We start from the raw sequence: 23,714 nt of genomic DNA, 5'->3' as shown, positions 1-23,714 counted from the left end.
CAGGGTCTCATGATGGAGTCAGGAGTTGGTCACTAGAACTCCTAATCTACTCATTATAATTCCATCGTGTTTTGGCTCAAAAGATTTGCCCTGACGAGCACCATAGATCTAGATGAGGCCCAGGGTCTCATGATGGAGTCAGGAGTTGGTCACCAGAACTCCTAATCTACTCATCATAACTCCATCGTGTTTGGGCTCAATAGATTTGCCCTGACGAACACCATCGACCTAGATGAGGTCCAGGGTCTCATGATGGAGTCAGGAGTTGGTCACCAGAACTCCTAATCTACTGATCATAACTCCATCGTGTTTGGGCTCAATAGATTTGCCCTGATGAACACCATCGATCTAGATGAGGTCCAGGGTCTCATGATGGAGTCAGGAGTTGGTCACCAGAACTCCTAAACTACTCATCATAACCTCATCGTGTTTGGGCTCAATAGATTTGCCCTGACGAGCATCATCAATCTAGATAAAGTCCAGGGTCTCATGATGGAGTCAGGAGTTGGTCACTAGAACTCCTAATCTACTCATTATAATTCCAACGTGTTTGGGCTCATGAGATTTGCCATGACGAGCACCATCGACCTAGATGAGGTCCAGGGTCTCATGATGGAGTCAGGAGTTGGTCACCAGAACTCCTAATCTACTCATCATAACTCCATCGTGTTTGGGCTCAATAGAGTTGCCCTGACGAGCACCATCAATCTAGATCAGGTCCAGGGTCTCATGATGGACTCAGGAGTTGGTCACCAGAACTCCTAGTCTATTCATCATAACTCCATCGTGTTTGGGTTCAAAAGATTTGCCCTGACGAGTACCATCGATCTAGATTATGTCGAGGGTCTCATGATGGACTCAGGAGTTGGTCACCAGAACTCCTAATCTATTCATCATAATGGTAATTTGATGGTGCTTGTCGGGGTAAATCTATTGAGCCCAAACACGATGGAGTTATGATAAATAGATTACGAGTTCTGGTGACCAACTCCTGACTCCATCATGAGACCCTGGACTTCATCTAGATCGATGGTACTCGTCAGGGCAAATCTTTTGAGCCCAAACACGATGGAATTATAATGAGTAGATTAGGAGTTCTAGTGACCAACTCCTGACTCCATCATGAGACCCTGAACATCATCTAGATTGATGGTGCTCGTGAGGGCAAATCTATTGAGCCCAAACACGATGGAGTTATGATGAGTAGATTAGGAATTATGGTGACCAACTCCTGACTCCATCATGAGACCCTGGACTTCATCTAGATCGATGGTACTCGTCAGGGCAAATCTTTTGAGCCCAAACACGATGGAATTATAATGAGTAGATTAGGAGTTCTAGTGACCTACTCCTGACTCCATCATGAGACCCTGGACTTCATCTAGATTGATGGTGCTCATCAGGGTAAATCTATTGAGCCCAAACTCGATGGAGTTATGATGAGTAGATTAGGAGTTCTGGGGAGTTCTGGTGACCAACTCCTGACTCCGTCATGAGACCCTGGACCTCATCTAGATCGATGGTGTTCGTCAGGGAAAATCTTTTGAGCCCAAGCACGATGGAATTATAATGAGTAGATTAGGAGTTCTGGTGACCAACTCCTGACTCCATCATAAGAACCTGGATGGACTTCATTCGGGTCATAAATAATAATACAAACCCTAACGTGATTTCAAATAACACTGAAACTCTATAGCACTAATGTGCGCAAACGATTGGCATCTTGACTAGGCAGCATGGGTGCGTAGCCACCATGCCAATCGATACGACAACGAAACACTATCGGTCTTTCTCTCGTACTAATATATGCACAAACGATTGGCATCTTGGCTGGGCAGCATGGGTGCGTAGCCAACATGCCAAACCTTTACGATACGACAAGGAAACACTATCTGTCTCTCTATCGCACTAATATGTGCAATCGATTGGCTTCTTGGCTAGGTATCATGGGTGCGTAGCCAACATGCCAATCGTTTACGATACGACAACGAAACACTATCTGTCTCTCTATCGCACTAATATACTTTATTTATACCTGCAGTCATTTACTAACTTCTTCATTTTCCATTGGTGTGAAAGAGACAGAATAAAGAGCAAGGGTTATAGTACACTCTGTAATCTGTACACTTAGTAGTAGTGTACATAAAAAAAACTACTGTGCATATAAAATAAAATAAAGAGTGCCCATATGATATCATATAACACTAAAATTAATGTTGCTTGAAATTATATTGAAAACTATCAAGATTATTCTAGTCTGCATTGAAACGCGCGTCGCGTTGCCGGCGCTCGCGTACCGAGCGCCAACGCCATCTATCGAGCGTTATTTCGTGAAATCGGAGAACGCTCCAAGGATTAAGGGCTCTTAATTACAATAATTTTCCTGTTACTCATGCCCAATGTCTATTCATTAATTGAAACTGAGAAGAGAATAACTGATTTATTAATATGATATATACTGCTTTATAATACATGAATAAGGTTAAACATTTACAGATTCCAAGTGTCAGGAATCCAAAACTCCCAAAACCATTTTACTTCTAAAAAATTGCGGCCTTTAGCATGGTTTGGTATGAATTAATGGCATTATGATTAATATTTTATTTAGACCATGATAACTGCATAGACTTACTGTGTCACTGTCACCATAAACTTCAATTTGTTATGAAAATATCACTATAACAAGGGTACTTTAATACACCGTCTTTTTATTGAATTTCATTAATTCCGGGGTATGGGTAAAGTACGTTTAAGGAAACAAAATGGCACAGTTAATAGAAAAAAAATACTATTTTATTTTTATAAAAAGTGATTAAATGGTGCATATAATCACTTTTTATCATGGTTGTTGTACCATGGGCATTACATTTAATTCAACCATACAATTGAAAACTGCGACATATCAATGTTCTGCGAGCCCTATGTCCCTAATGAGGGATAACAGGATTACATCATCATCATCATAATCATCTTCATCATCATCATCAATGTCATTTCGAACATTGATCGTCCGACACAGTACTTACGTTTAGTACAGTCAGCATCAAAAGTAGCGGATGAAACAACGCGCCAAAAGTATCTGATATTCCGGATAACTTTTCCAAATATAGATAAATGTCTAAAATTCGCGCTCAAAAGTATATATTTTACAGTCTTAATTGTTCTATATTAAAGACATCACTTTTTGTTAAGCTGTTACAGAATGGTATGAAACGTTATTTAATCCGCTACTTTTGATGCTGACTGTACCAAATGTACCAGTTATCCGGAATTATAAATTACTCCTTTTCCTCTGGTACATTCCCTGCTATGTGGAAACTTGCTCATGTTATCCCTCTTCCTAAAACTTCTAATCCCACATCCTTTTCTCAATATCGGCCCATCTCCATTCTCCCAGTTTTGTCTAAAATCGTCGAACATATTGTTAATCGTCGCCTCTTTTCACATCTCCACAAGCATTATTTGTTGAATCGGTTTCAGTCAGGTTTCCGGCCCGGACATAGGACTGTCACGGCTTTGGTGAAGGTCACTGATGATATTCGTTTTATTATTGAGAATAAAAAGCTCACGGTCCTGGTACTTTTAGACTTCAGTTAAATTTTTGACAACAGTATTGTGGTATAAAACAGCACTACAACTTTCCAAAAACTCCATTCTTAGAGCCTACTGCACCTTAATGCTTTTATTTTTTATTTGAATATGAAACAAACGGTCATACAAAAAATATTATTACACTTTCTTCTCTTAATCTAGACCTATAGTTTCCATGTTTGTTAAACATATCTCTATATAGAAGCACGAAAAGTACCTATCTTCATTTAGGTTCAGCTAAATAGTAAGAGGTTACACAGAATTTGAGAAATCAGATTTACAAAACACTCAGTGAAAAGCACAATGTAAGCACAATGCTTTTAGCTGTCTAATATTTGTACTTAGATATTATGCATATATTATGTATAATATTTAACAGATCATTATATACATGGGTTAAAATACATACTATGATCTACATCTTTTGCATAACACCTTGTTTTGTTTTAATAGAGCTGCCATTCTGGTTACTAGATTGTAGCAGATGAGGTGACTTTATACTTTGAAATCCTATAGGTATAGGCCTTACGGGCACAAATAATGGGTGCCAGCATGTATGCGAGCCAAGCGTGCAGTCCAACGCAACTAGTGCCGGCCAGATTAATAAGGTTAGACTAAATGGGTATTAGATTATAGTCTTACTTACTAGTGCCTTTACTATACTTCAGTAGTGCCTTTAATACGGTGGATTTTGATATTCTCCTTCATATCCTTCGTACGTTTAATGTTTCTCATGCAGCTTTGTCTTGGTTCCGTAACTATCTCTTTGGGAGACGCCAGCGTGTCAGGGTTGACGACAAGGTCTCGGAGTGGTATGACCTTTCTGCTGGTGTCCCCCAAGGAAGGATACTCACTCCTCTCCTTTTCTCGATCTTCAATAATGGCATTACTGAGTCCTTAAATTGTAACTTCCACCTTTACGCGGATGATTTGCAGATTTACGCAGCGGCTAGCATTGATGATTTTCCATCTTTAGTTGATAGAATAAATGGCGACCTTGATGGCGTCAATTCGTTGCTGGGCGAATAAGTTTGGTTTGAAAGTTAATGCATAAAAATCGCAAGTAATTGTCATTGGTGGTCCTTATTTTGTGTCTAAATTGTCGGACATGGTGGTACCCAAAATGCGTTTTGACGGAACAATTATCCCTTTTTCTTCTACAGTTAAGAACTTGGGTATCATCATTGATCAAACCTTGTCCTGGTCAGTTCATGTTTCTGACATTAGCAATAAACTCTTTGCGTCTCCACTCACTGAGGCGTCTTCAAAATTTCCTTCCTCTTCAAACCAAAATAACTCTCGCTTGTTCACTTTTACTCCCGTTGTTAGATTACGCTGATACTGCTTTCTTGGACCTTAGTGAGGAGTTACTGGAAAAACTCGAGCGATTGCAAAATATTTGTATTCGATACATTTTCGGTCTACGTAAGTAAGTTTGATCATGTTCCGATCTCAGCTTGGCTGGCTTCCGATTCGTGGTCGACGAGATGTGCATGTCCTATCATTGCTTTTCAATGTTCTATTCAATCCTGCTTCGCCACCTTACCTTTCCGAAAGATTTAGTTATTTAGCTGCTGGTAGTGGTGATCGCCTTCGATCAAGCACCAATCTTTCACTCACAATTCCTTCCAATACGACGCTCACATACAACAAATCCTTTACTGTCCATGCCGTTAAGTTATGGAACGAGATTCCAGTGTCCGTGAGGCAATCCCAATCTGTAGCATCACTCAAGGAGAGGCTTAAAAAATTGTGGCTTTCCGATACTTTGGTTACGACGGAGTTCCATTCAGTACTTCTACTTTTTTAATTTCCTTTACTTTTCTGGTTCGAATTCATATCTATTTATATTATATATTAAATATTTATTTATGTTATATGTATATATTGTATGCATTATATTATGGTTATTTTTCTATCTATGTATATTTGTATCAATGTGTATTCAAAACAAAACGTGCATTTAATTAATTTCAGTGATTGTACACTTTGGTTTGTGTTTGTCATTCATTCACCGTTACTTCTGTTTTACTCATTTCCTCAAAGGTTAACTGGACAATAAAGTATATACACACTTACATACATACATACATACATATATACTCGTACTAAACAGTACAAATCAATTTCACCCATTATCACCTACGCCTCCGTAGTCTGGTGTAACAAAACCAGTCAAAAGACTGCAAAAGAAACTCTAAACAGCCTGCAACGCACGGCTTGTTTAACAGCAACAGGCGTCTTCTCCTCGACACAGGGGGCGGCCCTAGACGCACTGCTGGACATTTTACCACTCCACTTGCAAGTGCAAAAGGAGGCCAAGCAGTGCGTCTACAGAATATGCACACTAAACAGGCCAAAATGGCGCTCTCAAGCATTAACCAAACTAAAAGCCTGGGTTTTGCAAATAGAACCCTTTGCATGTCCACTGATGACACGCATACTGAATGTCATTTTACTAAACTGTACACAGTAGAAATACCTTCTAGAGACAAATAGAACATCGACCAAATGTACGTCGAAGAGGGAAGCCATATCTGGTACGCGGATGGTTCCAAGAAAGGCATTGATATAAGATGTGTAATCTATGGTGAGAGACCGAAAGCTCAGAGCAAGCGTCAGCATGGGCACACAGGCCTCAATCTTCCAGGCAGAAGTCTACGCCATCAACAAATGTGCGGAGATTAACCTGGATAGAAACCTAAGACACCAATATCTACATCAACTTAGACAGCCAGGCTGCTCTGCTGGCACTAGAATCCAGGCCTTGAATCAAACTCAAAACTAGTCCAGAACTGTAAAACAAACCTAAATGCATTAGTTAACTCCAACAAAGTCATACTTAGATGGGTACCAGGGCACTCCGACATTAACGGAAACCAGAGTCATGTCAAACGCTTCGCTTGACAGACAGATGAAGTGTGCTAAAGGGAAGCCATCACGTATATGAACAAGCCATGAGAGCGAAAGAGGCAGACTACATATGAGAAAACGTAACCATTTTTGAGTTCTAAGTCGGCCGAGTCGGCCAAGATCATATTGCCGTATTTTTTGATGTGAAAAATATAAGAGAATCAAAAAGAAAAATATATATTAAGTAATTTAGTGAAGATGGTGTCATGTTGTGTGCCGGGTTGTAGTGTTTCAGGGCCAAAAAACCCAGGAAAAAACTAATTTCACAGGTAATTATGATATTCCTAGCGAAATTTTCGTAACGATATTTTATCAAATTAACAGCATAAAAAGTGTAAAAAGCCAATTTATACAGTTCATTATAAGTTTTTCTCCAATTGTGTGTTAATATTTCATCATATTAGTCAATAATTTAGAATATTTTGTGTAAAAACCTAAACAGTTACTTTACGCTAGGGCTTGACAAAATGTTCATATGACTGTATCGATAACTCGTCGGTATATTAGTAGGTATGGAATTAGTTGTTCACAAGACATCACTTAGATATTAACCTTTATAACCGACTTAAAATAATAACGATTGTTATAATACCTTTTTTGAAGGTGCACATGTTTAGCGATAAATTTAAACTTCACTTTCCAACACAGTACTTACATTTTAATCACTTTTCCACGGCTTTGCCGCCAATACAAGGAAACACAAGACAGCGTATACTTGTACACAGCGTATAGTATACACACCCAACCCAACTTGTCAGTAGAAAAAGGCGCGAAATTCAAATTTTCTTCGGTAAGTCAACTCTTTGCGCCTAGTGTTAACTCTTAGCATGTGTTTGTGTTAACGACATTGCACATGTTACACCACTCACACCCGCATACGACAGAAACCTGCTTTATCAACGCGAGTCACCTGCTTTACCGACAGCGCCGCGTTCCTTAATGCTTGTTCGGACTAACTACGTTAGTAATTTAGTCAAGTAGCGAGTATTTTAGTTACTAAACGTCCCAGAACACCAAACCAGGTGCGAAAAATAAAAAAATCGCAATGAGTGGCGACTGGCAATAAAATTTTAAAGTCGATACGAGTTGCGAATTACCTATTCGCAAATGTATCGTACAACGTTATACAATAGGTACATATGGCCCTTTAAATTTTTGACATAGTTACGTAATGTGCTAATTATCGCACTAGTGCCGTAAAGTAGCTCCATATGTACTTTAAAATAAGGAACAATATATATATATATACACATGTGTATATATTTGACTATTTTGATGCTGACTGTAACGTCTGTAGCCTCGGTTATCACTATCAGTATTATTATTAACTGTGCGTCTGCTGTAAAAGAAAATTAAAGGTACTATAGGCGTTAATACGGTCTAATAGTAGTAATAATACTCATACCTATAACATTTTTTATAATAACAAACATTGAAAAATTAGTCGATAAAGCAGTTAAACATCGATAGATTATTCATATGTTGTAACATGACATCACTATTTTTGTTCGCACATAGACAATTTACGCACACACTTGCATTTCATTTTTGGTCACACTTTTGAAGTTTGACAGTCGTTCTATACTATCCTATTTCCATGACGGAAACGATGAAGCGGAGGAACTTGCTAGAAAGGGCGCAGACACACCCCTGGCCGCGTAGCCAACATGCAAATCGCTTACTCTCCGTAGCGATCGAAACGCAACTTTCACTGTCGCACTAATATAGAAGAGTGATAGAGAGACACAATGCGTTTCGTTGTCGTTGCGATAGCGATTGTCACCTTGGCTAGGCCGGCTGGTTCTGTGGAATCACAAAACGGGATGCAGCATATTCTCTGCTCAGCAACTTAGAAAAAACAAGAGCAATCGATTGGTGGTGGAAGTTCGTCAAAGGACAAGAACACTCGAAAGCTCTCTAATCAAAAGGTTTCAACAGCAAAACTGCTAAGGAGCTTCTAGGGCTCAAAAGACACAAAGTCTGCGCGGGGTGACCAGAATATTTACTGGACACTGTAAGTTGAACAAACACATGTTTCAAATTGAAAAGAAACAAGATGCGACATGCAGGTTCTGCCAGGAGTCAGAGGAGACTGGAAACTGCAATACACATTCTCTGTTCCTGTGGACCACTAATGTCAAAAAGAAGTACCCACTTAGGGCGGCACGTATTGTAACCTTATGAGGTACAGAACATTACAGAGCAAAGAATCTGGAATTTCCTGGATTTAACGGGCATTAGTAATGAACTAAGTAATGAACTTTATTGCCATACAGAAAAAAATATTTATTAGTCGGTCAAACAAGTTTGTCAGTAGAAAAAGGCGAGAATTTAAAATTTTCTATGGGACGTTATCCCTTCGCACCTACATTTTTTTTATTTTACCGCTTTCTTCTAGTGACGGAAATGGCTTGACAGAATATATTAAATAAATAAATATAGGCTGTCAAGCCATTTCGCGTGACGGTGGCATCTTAAGATACCATGTGATATATAATTCGGTATATTACTATATATTTTAGTATATTTCGTTTCTCTCATAATGTGGGTGCTAGACAGATAACGATATAATATATTTTGGTATCGTTGGCGTGTGGTGCTTAGTTATACTATATCTGTCGGTATCTATACGGTATATTAATATCACTGGCCGACCGAGCTTTGCTCGGTTATAACTATTTATTGTAATATGGTGGTGTATAGGTGATAATCTTAACTACATTTTTTTTACTAAATTAAACTTGTCTAAAATATTGAAAAAAGAACAAGTTACCTAGCAACTAAAGACTATTCTGTTTGTTGACTGTCTAATGTGTCATTGTGCAAAGTTTAGAAGTGAACACTGTTAGTTATATTTATTTAGTGTTGTTTTGTGTGTGTCATGTGTTTAGTGTAATTGAGAACACTTGTGACTCCTATCCGACGCTGCGTGGACTTACGCGTAAGTGGTTATGGGCCCAGCTGCCGGAAATTTGAAAATAAAATGGAGTTGTCAAAAATTTCGATCACCAAACTAGACGACCACAATTGGGTTTCATGGAAATACCGCATGCTAGCGCTGCTCCGCGGTCATGGACTCATGGATATTGTGGAGGGCAACACACAAAGGCCAATTAGACCCTTGGTCGGCAGTGGCGAAGGTGATGCGGCAAATGCCGCTGCTCATGTTGCTGTGCCAGCTGCTCATGCTGCTGCTTTGGCAACATACAACACAGAAATAAAAGAGTTTTTAAAGTTGGAAAGTACAGCCCTACTTTTGATAACAACTAACATTACTGATGAGACACTCGGCAAAGTAATAAGGCTGTCTACACCAAAGGAAGTTTGGGAAGAACTCCACAGGCTATATGAGGGTGCTAATGAGGATCGGTTATATGATCTGTGCCTTGAATTCTTCCAATTAAAGAAGGAAGTCTCTGACGACATGGCAACTCATGTGTCAAAACTAAAGAATTTATGGCATAGACTTAAAGAGGAACTCCTTAAAGAAAAACAAGCAGAACTTCCTGAGGTATTATTGATCTGCAAGATTCTGGACACTACCAGAAATTTTTTTCGCATTCAGATCGAGTTGGCTACTGATGGCGAAAAAAGATCGGACAGTGGAAAACATTACGAGCCAGCTTTGTGCACATGAAAAGGCGCTTCTCGCTAAGGATACTCACGGAGAGTCGAGCGGCACGGCATTGACTGTGAGAATCAGCAAGAAGGTAGCCAGAGGAGACACATCGAAAGATGCAAAGAAACCTGCAAGTAAATTTAAGTGTTTCGTCTGCAAAGAGGTAGGTCACTTGAAGAAGGATTGTCCGACGCAAGCAAAGAGGGACACTCAGAAGAAGTCAACAAGCACCAATATGATGCTGCTCACATTGAGCTCGATTGACTCTATCGCAGATAGTGAGGGCTGGTATGTAGATAACGGGGCTACGCACCATGTCACTATGCGCAGTGACCTTTATACAGACTTTGAGCACTTTGGAGAACCGCATACCGTCACAACAGCTGATGGTAATGTCATTGGAGCTGTGGGACAAGGTACAATTCATGTGAAGGCCACGGTCAATAAAAAGACGCATGACCTGTACTTAAGAGACGTGTGGTATGTACCAAAAATAAGCAAAAACCTTTTTTCAGTGCTCAGTACCCAGGACAGGAATACAAATAGCCTGTTTGAGTCAAAGGTTACACAGTGCTCCATGACTATCAACGGGAAGGTTGTTATGACAGGAACAAGGCAAAGATATGGAGGGCTATACAAATTGGTTTGTAAAGCCATACAGCCAGTTGCTGACTTAAACCTTGTTGAGGATAAAGACGTGCTTCAATTGTACCACGAGCGTATGGGACATCAAGACAAAAATCACATTAAGACACTGATTGAAAAAGAATTAGGAATCAAGACTGTGAAGAGTGGAGAGCTATGCGAAGCCTGCATTTTTGGAAAAGCGCATAGACAACCGTTTGGCACTCGTGAAAAAGCCACTATGCCTGGAGAACGGGTGCACTCTGATGTCTGTGGTCCATTTGCAAGAAGCAATTCTGGATATAGATATTTTGTTTTATTCAAGGATGAATGTACACGTTACCGGTATGTATACTTCTTGAAGAACAAATCGGACGTATATGAAAAGCTCAAGGAGATGTTGTCTGAAGCTAAGAATGCTGGACATACGGTGAAAGAGCTGCTCAGCGACAATGGTCGTGAATACGATGACAAGAGAGTGAAGGATTTGTTGAAGGCAAGTGGAATTAAGCAAAGATTAATTATGCCTTACACTCCTGAACAAAACGGATGCTCCGAGCGAGAAAATAGGACTATAGTCGAGTCAGCTCGAGCCATGATGCACGCGCACGACGAAATCCCTCAGGTTTTGTGGGCTGAAATGGTGAGTACTGCCGTATATATTCTTAATAGGACAGGTCCGGCCAAAGATGGAGTAAAGTCACCTTACGAGCTGTGGCTTGGTAAAAAGCCTCAAATAAAACACCTACGGGTTATCGGCTCAACGTGTTATGCGCATATTCCTAAGCAGAAAAGGAAGAAACTGCATAAAAAGGCAACAAAGTGCATCTTAATTGGCTATGACAACGATGATGGCTACCGACTCTGGAACAAAGGTACGAACTCCTTAGTAAGGTCAAGAGACGTTATTTTTGACGAAAGACCTATTCGAACAGAAATAGACTCAGACGACACGGAAAGAGGAGAAGAAACGACTGACTTCCAGATTCCTCTTAATAAGGAGGTATGTAAATCTGTCGACAAACCGCAAAACGAGCTAGACCAGGATAGAGAACAACGTAACAGACTTGGCGTTGAAGAAGATCACAGCATGGTTGTTCCTGTGATACAGCGTGACGAGGTTGGTCTTAGAGGAGACCAAGGTGTAGATTATCCTGAAGTTCCTACCGCTAGCGGAGATGAATTCGAAGATGCGTTACCAGAGTTACCAGCGCCAGTTCAACAAGAATCTGTTGAATTAGAGGAGGATGAGAGGAACGAAGAGCAAGGAGTAGATCTGGAAGAAATGTTACTTTCGAACGAAGAGCAAGGAGTAGATCTGGAAGAAATGTTACTTTCAAACGATGAGCAAGGATCGAGATTTACGGAAGAAATGTTGCTTGGAGAAAACCAAGATGAAGAACATTTAAGCACAGAGTTTGAGGTACCGGAAAGAATGATATTAAGAGATCGTGCTACTCTTCGCCCTCCTGAAAGATTCAAAGATTTTGTTATGAACGCAGAGATGGGCTACTCTGACTATCAGGAACCGACTTCTATAAAGGACGTCATTTTGAGCCCAGAAAGAGAATTTTGGAAAGCAGCTATGGATGCTGAAATGACATCATTGAATGAAAATCAGACATGGGAACTGAAAAACTTACCGAAAGGAAGAAAAGCAATGCCTTGTAAGTGGGTGTTCCGCATAAAGTTAAACCCTGACGGTTCTGTGGAAAAATACAAGGCCAGACTTGTTATTAAAGGGTTTTATCAAAAAAGAGGAATAGATTACGAGCAAACTTTCAGTCCAGTTACAAGAATGGCGACGGTTCGCTCTGTTATTAGCGTAGCCGCAAGTGAAGGAATGGCAATGCTGCAATTCGATGTTGCAACTGCCTTCTTGTATGGTTCCCTGGATGACGAAATCTATATGAGACAGCCAGAAGGCTATGATGATGGCTCTGGTCAAGTGTGCCTTTTAGGAAAAGCCTCTATGGTTTGAAACAGGCTCCACGATGTTGGAATCGATGTATCTTGGATTTCCTCAAAGATATTGGTTTTGAAACAAGTGACGCCGATCCATGCCTTCTGACACGCACTAAGGGTTCTGGAAAGCTTATTATAGCTCTATACGTTGACGACGGCTTGGTCGCTGGCACTAATAAGGAGCTAATAGACGAACTGGTCAAAGAGCTGTCTGGTCGTTTCAAGATAACGACAAAGGAAGCATCCTACTTCTTAGGAGTAGAGATACAAACCAGAGGAGATAATATAAAAATCTGTCAACCCTCGTACGTTCATAAGATATTGCGCAGATTCGGGATGGATGCATGTAAGCCAGTCTCGACGCCTATAGCAAAGGACAGCATGTTTTGTGACAAAGTTGACCGGAGTTACATGCTGAGCAACTATAGACAGATGGTTGGAGCTTTGGCCTACTTAATGGTATGCACCAGGCCTGATATCGCTTATGCTGTCAGCGTAGTATCACGAAGTTTAGAAAATCCCAGTGATCAAGATTGCATCAAGCTGAAGCGAATTTTGCGGTATTTACAATTTACGCCAGACTTGGGGGTACTGTATCATAAAGATCACAAAAAGGGTTATTTGGAATGCTATAGTGATGCTGATCATGCAGGAGACATTAACACTGGAAGATCCACAAGTGGTGTGCTTTGCATGTATGCGGGAGGAGCTATTTCCTGGCTCAGCCAAAGGCAATCGAGTGTAGCTATTTCAACTACGGAAGCTGAAATTGTAGCTGCGAGCGAGGCTGCAAGAGAATCGATTTGGCTCTCTCGTCTCATCGATGGTATAACCGACCTCAAGCACATACCTTGCCTAAGAGTGGACAATGAAGCAGCTATTAAGCTAGCTGAGAATCCGGAGTTTCATCGTCGAACGAAACACATCCGAGTCCGACATTTCTTTGTGAGAGAACTGGTTACAAGTGGAGAACTTGCCATAGCTAAAGTGTCTAGTGAAGAGCAACTGGCTGATATGTTCACAAAGCCACTTGCAAGACCCAGGTTGAGAAAAATAACTCAACAGATAGGTCTTTGTTGAGAGGAGATATTGAAAAAAGAACAAGTTACCTAGCAACTAAAGACTATTCTGTTTGTTTACTGTCTAATGTGTCATTGTGCAAAGTTTAGAAGTGAACACTGTTAGTTATATTTATTTAGTGTTGTTTTGTGTGTGTCATGTGTTTAGTGTAATTGAGAACACTTGTGACTCCTATCCGACGCTGCGTGGACTTACGCGTAAGTTAAAACAATAAAAATTAAACTATTTATAAACTTGAACACATAAAAAAAAAAAAAAGTTGGTCATCGGGCGAGATTCGAACCAGTAACACTCGTTTAGCAGTCCGCGTCTTGACCCGCTGGGCCAGACGGACAGTGGCCGGCAACACGAAATTAGCGACCATATTCTGCGTCGAAAGAAAAACGCATGAAAACTCGTAAACACACGTTTTCCCAAACATAAGACTAATCTAGATCGATTGTATACCCCCAAAAACCCCTATATACCAAAATTCATCGAAATCGTTAGAGCCGTTTTGAGATCACAGAAATATATATATGTATATATTATATATACCAGAATTGCTCGTTTAAAGGTATAAGATAGATGGTAGGATCGTATAGATGTACTATACCGCGTGCGCCCGTGTGGGACAGAAGAACATTCGGCATGAGCCAAATAAGAAAAAAATCAAAAGCGCCTCAAAACTGTACCTACTGCAAACACCAAGTGACAATGGCACATTTGCAAGTGCCACTTAACCACTAAATGTTATAACTACCCGAAAATTTACAAATTGTTAGTTTACTTTTATTTAAACACCTAAAGATACAGAGTATAATGCGACAAAATTAAAAATACGTTATATCATTCTTGACAACATACCAAAAATAACCTACGTAATTTGGTCTGGTTCATTGTTACCCATTTTACTCACCATAAAAAACAGTGGGCAACAAAAAACATCTACGCCACTTGGGACTTTTTACAAGTACTCAGGACAAATGAGACTATGAGATGAGCTTTGCTATTTCTACTGAAAGTTCCATAAGAGCATCTCGTTCGGTCATCTCCCCCCTCCCCCATTTTGTATCTATATTATTGTACCTCTATTATTCATATTGTGACGGGCTTTAGCTCATCTGTTAAAAGTAAGGTTCATGTTTCTGAACGTGTATGTATTACGTCGTAATCCGAACATCATTTTCGAACGTACACCTTCACGTCGAACTTTGACAGTTGTCAGTTCATGACTTGTGATATTTTTGTTCTGTATGTTTAGAAACAACACACAACACACATTTCTGTACCAAAAGAATATGAGCTAAATACATATTTCCGAAGATGAATTGCACTTTAGAAGAAAGCACAACAGAAAAGATATCGCCGCTGCTGGAAAAAATAATAAGTAGAATAAAGTCTCAAAGCAACGCGCATGAATCTACGCAAAAAGATTATATGTTTATACTGATTGTAGTTTTAATGATTGAAAATGGATTTATACCTATGAAAAGTGACTCAGAGCTGTTACACGACGTTGAATTCCTTGACGCAGAGCAGTTGACTAAGTGGAAGAATAACTCTTCTATTTATGAAGCAGTTTTTTCAATGCCTGGCATGGCTAGCTTTCCACTCAAAGTTATAATGAGCCCTTTGGGAGCAATGGTACTACTCAATGTTCTGATCCACAATTTAGACTCGGAGACGTATTCAGTTTGTTTGCCTGTCAGTAGATATGTTGTGTCACCACAAGCATCAAAAATTCCAATGATTTTTCGGGATTTGAAACATTTGTCTACTGTATTCAAGAATAAAATTTTGTCTGTAGTCAAAAGTATTATTCTTACAAAATTAGGATATTCAAGTGCTAGTTTGATTGGTGTACCAGAAGACGTGTTTATAAAAATTATGTTATACCTCCCTGTTAATGAAATAATTCAATTATCTATGTTATGTAAAAGATTAAATTATTTAATTGATAATGAAACTTTGTGGCATGAACTGTGTAAAAGAGACTTTAGCAATCAGCTTAAAACCAGTTCTGAGGACTGGAAAGAAATTTATAGGGAGTTATATATTGCAGAACACAATAGAAAACTACCAGAAACTCACCGTTTAGCTGGGAGTATGCATGATCATATGGATTATTCGGATTTTGTATCTTATATTGATAACCCCATGTGGGATGTAATAATATAAATGAAGAAATAACCAATTTTTTTTTATTACCTACCATTTTGAACTGCAGTGGACCCTGTCATTACACACTAGGATGGAGTGATTTTTTTTTCTGTTTTGGTTATTCTATTAGCGATAAAAAGTTGTATTTTAAGTTCAAGATATAAAGCTATTATGGCATCTACTCAATCAGAAATTGGTAAATAATAAAAGTAAGGTCAATAAAATTTGAAATTATTTAGACCTAAATAATTTACTTTCATTTTGTCAGCAGTAAGATGGTATCAGAAAAATATGGAAAAATAAATTTTATCCATAATAATTGTACACAACTTTTCGGCACTAGTAGAAATAAATTTCATACATGCATGCTCCACCCTATTGCGCTCATGTGCTTTACATGATTATTTTATATTATAGCTGACAGTAAGGGCCCAGTATTGGGACAGCATAGAAACTTGTTTTTTGGCGGCTTGGATTAAAGAGTAATTCATTAAGCTTGCGATTTTAATCCATCAATTCTTTTAATATCTGTAATCTCAACAACAACTATGTATTTGATTACTTCTGTTTGTATTTTAATTGGAGCATGAAGAAGAAATATTTATCTAAATATAAATATTGGTGTGGGGAACTTAAAAACTATCTGAAGTGCCTGCTTAATTAATACAAAGTTTTGCTTTTTACTTTTAAAATGATATAGGTGTTTTTTAGGGTTCTGTACCCAAAGGGTAAAACGCTGTCCGTCCGTCTGTCACCAGGCTGTATCTCATGAACCGTGATAGTTAGACAGTTGAAATTTTGATGATGATGTATTTCTATTGCCGCTATAACAAGAAATACTAAGAAACAATAAAAAAAATATTTAAGGGACCTCCAATACAACAAACGATTTTCTTTTGCCGTTTTTTAGGGTTGCGTAGCAAAATGGCAAAAAACGGAACCCTTATGAATTCGTCATGTCTGTCTGTCTGTCCGTCTATGTCACAGCCATTTTGTTTCGAAACTAAAAACTATACTGTTGAAACTTGGTAAGTAGATGTGTTCTGTGAACCGCATTAAGATTTTCACACAAAATTAGAAAAAAAACAATAAATTTTGGGGGTTCCCCATACTTAGGTAGGTAGGTACAAAACCCTTCGTGCGCGAGTCCCACTCGCACTTGGCCGGTTTTTTTACTTCTTATGTGTTAAAATAAGGTTAACTATTTATCCGGATTAAAACCTTGCTTCAAGGAGTTTTAGCCTTGATAAATACTGGGAGTTACAAATTTATATGGAATCAAATATTAGACATAGAAATATTGTATAAAGTTGATATTTTTATTTAAATTTAATAACATATTCGCGAAATTGTAATTATTTATTGATTGATCAGGTTTAATACCTGTGTGGTTATTTGGACGTATTTTTTCTTTTGATAAAAAGCTGATGTCAATGAACCACTAATCTAAGGATACACTTTCAATTTTGGCTTAGGTGACAGCGGTGACAAAACAAACCTGGGTGTTCCCCCAGTTGGCAAAGGCGGACGGCATTTGTCCATACCCTTTGATTCAGCGACTGCTAATGGTGATTTAAGTGAGTATACCTTCAACACTACAAAATGTATATTTTTTGAACATACAGATTTGGCCAGAAGTTTTGAGCTTGGGGTTTTCTTTACTTTAAAATAAATATTTATACTCTATGCTTGAAATGAAACACCTCTTTAGGGGCATGGCCCATTGCGTCCGATTCGCACGTCGTCCCGTTGTGCGATTGCGATGTCGCTAAAGTACGCGCATAGCGTTGTCTCGCTCAAACTTTGACGTGCCAATCGGACGCTGTGTGCCATGCTCCTAACTAAATGATAGTGGAGCCACACTGGTCGCAGCCATTCATGAAATATTGCGTTTTAGTTATTTGGTGTAATACCATTTAATTTTAATGTTAGTAACCTATGGACTATAAATGGTACCTACACTCTACACTACACCATATATTTTACTGCTGTCTTATTCATAAAAACCTATGCGTACGTATGCGTTAACTGTTTTATAATATTAATATTTTTTATTTTCTAAATTGTTAACTTGTTATAAAATTGAACTAGTGTCAACATTCCTTTTACAAAAATATGATAGGATATTAATATTTATTTATGTAGCTAGAAAATAAATACGTTCAAAAGACTTATAACGGTACTAATATAAGACAAAATGTCAGATTTCATTTGAAAAGAAAAGTTTAAATATATAAACGAAAGCGATTAGGTATGTACATTCATGTAACATTATACCTATCTATGTATATCACACCTATTATGTATTCGTTTTTAGGGTTCCGTAGCCAAATGGCAAAAAACGGAACCCTTATAGATTCGTCATGTCCGTCTGTCTGTCCGATTATGTCACCGCCACTTTTTGTTGCTAGAAATTGTAATACAAAAAAAATTGCGAGTAAATTAACCCATATACACAATTTCTACTCGCTATGTTTTCTTTGTATTTTACAACTTTTAGCGGCTATTTGGCGGCGCGGTGGGTTCTTGTGACTCGCTTCATGTATAGGGTTCCGTAGTCAATTAAAGAATCCCTGTAGTTTCGCCATGTCCGTCTGACTGTCTGTCCGCGGCTTTGCTCAGTGATCGTTAGTGCTAGGAAACTGCAATTTGGTATGGATATTTAACTCAATCATTCCGATTAAGTTGTAAAAATATATATACAATGTGTTTGTGCACGTATAGTGGAGCCGTTAACCACGTATAGTACGATGAGTTTTATCGACAAATCACCCCCCATGCCTATGTTTTTTCTCAACCATTTTAAAAATGCAGCCCTTCAAAGTTTTAAGGCGCCAAACACGACCACTTGGTTAATGTACCATTTACCTATCTGCTATCTGTCCATTTACCTATCGTACATTTAAAAAATAATAATCATTCGATAGCTCATGAATTCAAAGCATAAATGTCCCAGAGAAAATTCCACAATCACTCGGGAATTAATAACAAAGATAAAAATTGTCTTCAAAAATATACATTTTCACATTTTATCTTTTTTTTCGAATTTGTTGTGGCAAAATCTCTGCGACATTTATGCTTGAAATTTATACCTAAATTCATAAGCTATCGAATGATTATTAATTTTTAAATGTGTGAGAGGTAAATGGACATACATTTAAACCGTGCGTCGTAGCGTAAAAATAATCAAATTTTCGTTCCCCTTTGGAACCCTGAAATAATATTTAACAAACACAAAAAAGAAAAAAAAAGAACAAAAGACAATAAAAGCATAATGGCAGAATCTTGCTTATAGGTTTTTTTAAGGTTGAATGCCAAGACGTGCCATAATTTGACGTTCAAAAACAAAACAACAACAACAACAACAAGCCTACAACAAGCCTAGGTGTCTAAGGCTGTATGAAATACCTTTACATATCATCTTCACTTATCGCACAGATATGTGGTATTTCCGGACCTAATTTGAAGTAAGTCATGTCAACATTTCATTACAAGTTTGAGATGACCGACCGAGATGAAGCAAAATAAAATGTTTTTTTACACAATGAAGTATAAGTACATGACGTGGATTAAAAATGTGTATTTTGTAGCCTATTTTATTATTGTCAAATATAATTTTGTTTCGTTAATCTAACTTGAACAGTTTACAAAATATGCCACTTTCAATGATAAGCTGATTATTTTACATTATCCTGAATAACTCGAAAACAAAAGAAGATCGAGGACTGATATTAAGCATAGAGTGTTCTTAGGACTTGCCAGTACACCACCTGAAAGAATGACCAAATCCGTCGTTGGGGGCACCTCTAGTTCGCTTAGCCTGCTAGACCCTTTCAACTAAATCAGTTCAGCGGTTATTGATTCCCCATACAAAATTCCAAAATTCCTTAAGGGGCTCAAAATATCAAGCTTTGTTTTTTCTTGTTTTTTGTGTACGGTCACGTCTGAAAATATCGATACGGACAAAGTGACAAAAATACGTATACACTACCCTAATGTCTGGGCCATAATGTCGTGTATACATATTTTTGGCACTTTGATCGTGTCGATGTTTTCAGACGTGACTGTACCTACTTAATACTATCCTACATACCAAATTTCAGCTTCCTAGGACTTTAGGAAGTACTCTAAGGGTTTCGATGATCATCACTATTATCAGTGAGTGAGCGAGTGAGTCAGTGACGAAATTGGGGTTTTTTATATATGAATAAATGCTAAAGTATAAGTAAGTATAAGAGCTATGCAATAATTTTTTATGCTTACTAAGTCCACTATTGACATTATAACCCGATAATTTTGTTTATCTGGTTTAATCCAAACCCAAGTTATGAGGGTTCAAAAAAACGACGAAGCGTTTCGAGAAAAAAGGTAGGTAGTGCCCTTGCGCTTCGCTTTGCTCGTCTTGGCAGGGGCACTACCGTGCCCCCAGATTCTCTTTACCAAATACTTTTGACCTAACTGAATCGATTTTTCGGGCTACGTAGGTATTCCCAATGTGTCCTTGTTTCGAATTTAACCTATTCCAATAGCATATAGTTCACCATTGTGTGCGGTGAATAGCCTGTTTTTTTGTGGCCGTAAAGCCATATTGCAAATTTTATAAAATTGTCGAATAATTACAAAACAACGGATATTTATAGCTCATAATTAATATAAAATAAATAAACAATTAGGATCTAATTACCTATGCAACTCAAGCACAACAATAAATAGACTAAACCGTGTTCTATTAGTTGAATCGGCGCAGTTTAGAAGACATATATGAGATTAAGTAATGTAGATAGAGACAGAGTTATCGGTATAGGTGGTCGGAGGATAATACGCGCGGAGTGGCGCTGCGTTTAAGCGAGAGGGGTGCGCGAGATGCGCCGCGCAGCCTCCGTCGTCCTCGCCTCTGTGGCGCCGCGTTCGGCGAGTCGCCGCTAGCTGCGAGAGCTAGACGCCACGTCGCGGGTGCTCGTGGATGTAGGCTCCGTGCCGCTGATGCTGATGGCCTGGTGTAGGTGAGCGGCGCCGTGGAGGGCCCGCGAGCGCCGCGCGACCGACCGCCTTGGCGGTGCTACGGACCCATGCTCACTCACAGCCGCTCCGACGGCGATTTCCCCATTTACGCTAGAGGTGAGCGTATCCTGCGTATCTCATACGTGTTGTTGTCGTTGTGGTTTTAGATCTAGTGATTAGGTTCACGCATGAACGAATCATTTCACCGCATTTCATCTCGCGTCTCTTGTTTTATCGTCATTTTATTATGGTCACTCCTTAAATTTTGTGATTATGTTTTCAACGATGTATATAACTAAAATCATTTATGATTTTTCATCTGCCAAGTAATACTAATATCTCAATTAGAAGTCTAAGAAAATCTTTATTCTATAATCGGATAATTCAATTACTAGTGGCGTCAGTTGGTCGCGGAGCCCCTGCGAGCTTTGCAAATCAATATTATAGCGTATCTGTGTTTACAGGCAGCGTGTTACGTTCAGAATGAATCGCCTCTACTACGGCGTAACGTAATGAATATACAAATATGCGGTTGGTTCCCCAAACTCTTTTTGTTGTTCAGTTCTGATACTCGTAGCTCACAATTTGTTTATGCATCACAGGCTTGGCCGTAAGCGTAAACCTTGAATTTAGGCTTGGTCGCGTATGTTACACGCTACGCAAGCTTTAAGCTTGGAGAGTATGGTTGGATTATTTTCTAGGGCAACATAGTGCCTATTTATAAATAATGGCTGCACGCTTAATCTCCCAGTAGCAGGCGGTTCATCCAACCAAGTTAACGCGGTGCACGGTCGTTCGAGCATTTTATTAGCCCTTGTCTACTGACATTTTTCACTAACGAAATAAATAAAGATTATAAGAGCCACTTTAATCGAAGCTGCTAAATTATGTCTAGGTATCGTGGACTAATTTGGAGATACCTTAGAATTATTTCCTTCATCTTAGTGTTTCGTTGGTGTTGTTTACGTTTGTTACACATGTATATATGTACATAAGCTAAAGTTTCCTATAGCCTTATCTACAGGTTATTAAAGGTTACTCTCCGAACATTGCCTAGTTAAATCCCAATCCCACATCTAGAGTGCATAATAAACTTTAGTAGGTACATAGGTTAATATATACCTACATTACGGGTTGTCTTCTCTTATTAGCTTGGATAATGCGTCCCGTTGCATCGGATTTGTGTAAAACCATGAAAATTAGTAACGCAATTTGTTTTAGCTAACAGAATTCACTTCTTATTAATATTTATAATAGGTATTTACTTGTAAAATAATAAATTGTTTATCAATAAGTTTTTGGAAAAAAAATCATTTTTGGTACAAGCTTTTATCGCTGACTGTACTTTTTTCCATAAGCAACTAATACACATCGTGACAATTCTAAAAACCCGAAACATAATAAGGTTGCGAACGATGAAGATTGCTACATCAAAGTAGGATGTCAGACTAAACCATAATTACTAGTTATCATTAGCTTGATACGTTCAATGGTATTTTTCAAGGCAAGCAATTGTAATAATTTTGAACTCATCGTTATAACGAAATAGTGAGCTAGCCAGTGCCAATTATGAAATGATCTACCTACAATAACATAGCACCCTATGAAGTTGGGTTCAACTTAAGATGTTCTAAGAGAGAGTTCACAGACAGAAAAACATTATACTGGAAACCACCCTACTGTGATAATGTTGGAATGTTGTGCACAGACCAACATGGACATGACTAATATTCGGGCATTACACACCCAAAGTCGTTATACGAAGAAGTCACGACACATTAGTATAAAATAGTTTAATTTGTTTACTATGAATTGAACAGTAGTGTAAGCGTAATATTGTTTTTATTTGAGACGCTACTGTGAATCAGGTCAAAATTCCTTCGAGGAACCTAATTGGCCGAGATTGACGAATTTAACTTTCGTCTGATTGTTGATTTGCCCTTGTATTTTTTAAGAGGTGATTGCTAAACAAACTAACGGAACGCAGGCATTCTACAGAAAACAATTTGATAAGCAGTGCTGAAGTTTTATCACTCGCTATCTAATCTATTGAGACTGTTCTGGTTGTAATACCTTAGTTATAATTCAAGTTTCATTGTATTTGGACATTGCAAAAGTGTGATGTTGTGTGTCAAACGTGTGGCTGAGTGCTCTCATCGTGTTGTGTCAACAGTGCCGTGTGTGATATGGATGACCTAGTCGTCAGCTCTAAAACGAGGCACCGACCCATTGATGACGATACTAGAAGCGACTCCGGAATTTTAGATAAAAACCAAATATCCTGTAAGTGAATTCCTGAATTAACGCGCTATTGTAGCGATAGCATTTTATCAGCTTATTCCAACTTCCATTCTAATTTTGGTAAACATCGTAAACATAGTTGCATTTGTTCACTCAAGTTGACCTATAAATTCTTGTTTATTTTGACATAGTAAAAATAGTTTGCAAAGGTAGAAAGCGGTAGATTTGCTGTAGTTATTTATGCCTTTTTAGAACATCTTCACGGTGTCATAGTTTCGACACGTCACAGTCACTGATCTGATTTTTATGCGTATTAAAAACGAAAGTAACTAGGTATGTAGAGTCAGGCCAAGACAAATCTGCAACGATTTTGATAGCACATGCAGTGCAAGTGTAATTTTAAATGTCAAATTTCTTTGAAATAATGACCTATAATTGTAATTTATATTATCAATAAACTATGACTAAATATGCGCATAAAGAATATTTGCACTGCGTGTGCTATCAAAATTGTTGCAAACTTATCTTGGTCTAACTC

At 38.5% G+C, this 23,714-nt stretch overlaps 2 protein-coding genes across 8 annotated transcripts in view; both read left to right on the top strand.

Moving 5' to 3' along the window:
- Window positions 1-23,714, top strand: part of LOC133521312 (phosphatase and actin regulator 1-like) — a 94,129-nt gene that overhangs the window by 3,443 nt on the left and 66,972 nt on the right. For 4 of the 7 annotated variants that reach the window (XM_061856205.1, XM_061856207.1, XM_061856204.1 and 1 more), the window contains exon 2: window positions 17,410-17,511. The exons of 1 other annotated variant lie outside the window; for it this stretch is intronic. In XM_061856205.1, coding sequence (XP_061712189.1) covers window positions 17,410-17,511 — 102 coding nt within the window. Of the gene's footprint in view, window positions 1-17,409; window positions 17,512-20,884; window positions 21,053-23,048; window positions 23,219-23,714 lie in introns of those variants that run through there. 2 more of the 7 variants (XM_061856212.1, XM_061856209.1) reach the window with 2 other exon arrangements.
- LOC133521314 (uncharacterized) lies at window positions 14,312-15,964 on the top strand. The gene has a single exon (XM_061856213.1). The coding sequence runs from the start codon at window positions 15,098-15,100 to the stop codon at window positions 15,950-15,952; it is 855 nt and encodes a 284-aa protein (XP_061712197.1). The 5' UTR covers window positions 14,312-15,097; the 3' UTR covers window positions 15,953-15,964.

The sequence above is a fragment of the Cydia pomonella genome, chromosome 9 (assembly GCF_033807575.1).
Source record: "Cydia pomonella isolate Wapato2018A chromosome 9, ilCydPomo1, whole genome shotgun sequence".
In the NCBI taxonomy this organism is placed as follows: Eukaryota; Metazoa; Arthropoda; class Insecta; order Lepidoptera; family Tortricidae; genus Cydia; species Cydia pomonella.
The sequence above is the reverse complement of the archived record's forward strand: the minus strand, read 5'-3'. Positions and strand labels throughout refer to the sequence as shown.